Source organism: Lipotes vexillifer, unplaced genomic scaffold (genome assembly GCF_000442215.2).
Source record: "Lipotes vexillifer unplaced genomic scaffold, Lipotes_vexillifer_v1.1 scaffold1129, whole genome shotgun sequence".
NCBI lineage: Eukaryota > Metazoa > Chordata > Mammalia > Artiodactyla > Lipotidae > Lipotes > Lipotes vexillifer.
In genome coordinates, this window is record NW_006789022.1 from 399,118 (window position 1) to 401,691 (window position 2,574).

Below are 2,574 nucleotides of genomic sequence, written 5' to 3' on the forward strand. Positions count from 1 at the left end.
AAAAAAAAAAAAAAAAAAAAGAGACATTTGCTGAATTGAAGGCTGGGCCTTCTTCAGGTTGAAAAAGCCAGCAGGACCCTGTTCTGATGGAAGGCACTTCCCGGTAAGGAGTGGGTCACCATCGGTGGTCCTCCAGCTTTGTTGAGTGTCAGAATCACCTGGCAGGCTAGTAAACATGCAGGTTCCGGGGCCCCGCACTCAGAATTTCTGAATCAGGAGGTCTGGGGTGGTGCCTTTGAATCTGCATGTCCTGGGCGATGCTGCTGCTGGTCTCTGGACCACACTTTGTGTCACACTGGCTTGGATAACATGACATTCTATCGCTCAGTTCCACATATATGTTGTTTCATTTAATTCCTACCAGGTGAGGCAGGTGATGTACCTCATTTGACAGATGAGAAAAGTGGAGGCCAGCAAGGCAAAGTATGTTACCCCAATTACACAGCTGGTTAGTACTGGCACCAGAACCCCAAAAGGTCTACTGACTCTAAACATCCCTACATGGGAGGGATGTCAGGGCTGCAGTGACCACTGTCCCTCCCTCCTTCACTAACCAAGCTCCAGGCTTCCTCCTTCTGTCTTTCAACCCACCAAGCTCCTTCCAGTCCCAAGACCAGGCTTTACGCTTTGTTTCTTCTGCTATCAGATCTTCTAATAGCTGGCTCCTCCTTGGCACTCAAATTCCAGCTTAAATACCACCTCCTCCAAGAAGCCTTCCCTTTTACAGGGTGGGGAGACAGGGTGAGGCTGGAGGGGGCCTCCAAGGTGAGAGGCCCCTGTTTACCTGGAGTCTCCGCAGGAACCTCTCCAGGGCGGGCTTGCCCACGGTCCGGATCTTGTTGCGGTCAAGGTGGACCTGGGCATCTGGGCGCCCATCGGAGCCTGTGGTGGGAGTGACGGTAACAAGTCCCTCGCCAGCCTCCAGCAAGACTCTCAGGATAACAAACCGGGCCTGCATGTGGGCCTGCCGGGGCCAAAGAGAAAGGAATCATTTGCAACCCCGAGGCAAGAAGTATCAAGAGCTCATTCCAAGGCCTGATATATCATATGTGCGCACTAATTGTCAATTATTATTGTCGTTTTATTCTTTCCCAGCCTGTGGGTCCTTTTGTGCCTATTCCTCTCCCCTCAAATGCTTCCCTTCTCCTCTCACAAGGGAGGGCAGGCTGCCCTGGTAGACAGGAAGGCCATTTCCAGGCAGGACCCAGAGCCCCATGTTCCCCCTTGTCACCCACCATCCCCTCTGCTGCTCCAGAGCGCACCCTCATGACAACAGTTACCCCCAGAGGGCCCCTTGCCACCAGGACCCTGAGCACTTTCTTCTCCACAATCCTGTTTGCATTCAACAGTGGGATCAAGAGGGCCCCAGTTTACAGATGACAAAACAGAGGCCCAGAGAGGTGAAGTGACTTGCTCAGGGTCACATAGCTCATAGGAGAGAGCAAGAACTAACCCAAGTTTCCTGACAATAAAACATGTGTCCAGAGCTTCCCTGGTGGCGCAGTGGTTGAGAGTCTGCCTGCCGATGCAGGGGACAGGGGTTCGTGCCCCGGTCTGGGAAGATCCCACATGCCGCGGAGCGGCTGGGCCCGTGAGCCATGGCCGCTGGGCCTGCGCGTCTGGAGCCTGTGCTCCACTATGGGAGAGGCCACAACAGTGAGAGACCCGCGTACCGCAAAAAAAAAAAAAAAAAAAAAGTTCTTTTTAAAAAAATAAATTTATTTATTTTAAATTTATTTTTGGCTGTGTTGGGTCTTCGTTACTGCACACAGGCTTTCTGTAGTTGCAGTGAGCGGGGGCTACGCTTCGTTGCGGTGCGCGGGCTTCTTATTGCAGTGGCTTCTCTTGTTGCGGAGCACGGACTCTAGGCATGTGGGGTTCAGGAGTTGTGGCACGTGGGCAGTAGTTGTGGCTCGCGGGTTCTAGAGAGCAGGCTTGGTAGTTGTGGCACAGGGGCTTAGTTGCTCCACGGCATGTGGGATCTTTCTGGACCAGGGCTCGAACCTGTGTCTCCTGCATTGGCAGGCGGATTCTTAACCACTACACCACCAAGGAAGTCTCCGTGTGTTCTTTTGATGACAAAATATTGCCTCCTCAAAACAGACTTACTTGACTTCTTAAAAGATTTCAATTGCTTACCCTATCTCTAAAGTACATCTCATCACTGAACAGTGCAGCCTAATGGCTCTGGAGGCAGGCTTCTTGGATTTGAATTCAGGTTCTGTTACCAGCAAGTTACTTAATCGCTTTGTGCTTCAATTTCCTCATCTCTAAAATGAGGGTAATAACAGTACCTACCTCCTGGGTTGACACTGGGGACAAATGGGTTAATTCACATAAAGTGCTTAGAACTAAGTGGCACAGAGTAAGTCCTATGCAAGTCATCTGTTAGTGATCATAGTAAAATCATCTCATCTGATTCACCCTCAAAGGTGGGCAAGGAGATTATTACTCTCATTTCACAGACAGGGACACCGAGACTCACAACAGTGATGTGACTTGCCCTCATATGCAGTGGACTCTGGGATCAACCCAGTTTATGCGCCTCGTAGGTGTGGTTGTCCCTTCCCTACA

At 50.9% G+C, this 2,574-nt stretch overlaps 1 protein-coding gene across 4 annotated transcripts in view; it reads right to left on the reverse strand.

Annotated features, from left to right (window-relative positions):
• Nucleotides 1–2,574, reverse strand: part of DPP3 (dipeptidyl peptidase 3) — a 34,637-nt gene that overhangs the window by 9,703 nt on the left and 22,360 nt on the right. For all 4 annotated transcript variants that reach the window (XM_007461937.1, XM_007461940.1, XM_007461938.1 and 1 more), the window contains one exon: nt 785–964. In XM_007461937.1, coding sequence (XP_007461999.1) covers nt 785–964 — 180 coding nt within the window. The remainder of the gene's footprint in view (nt 1–784; nt 965–2,574) is intronic.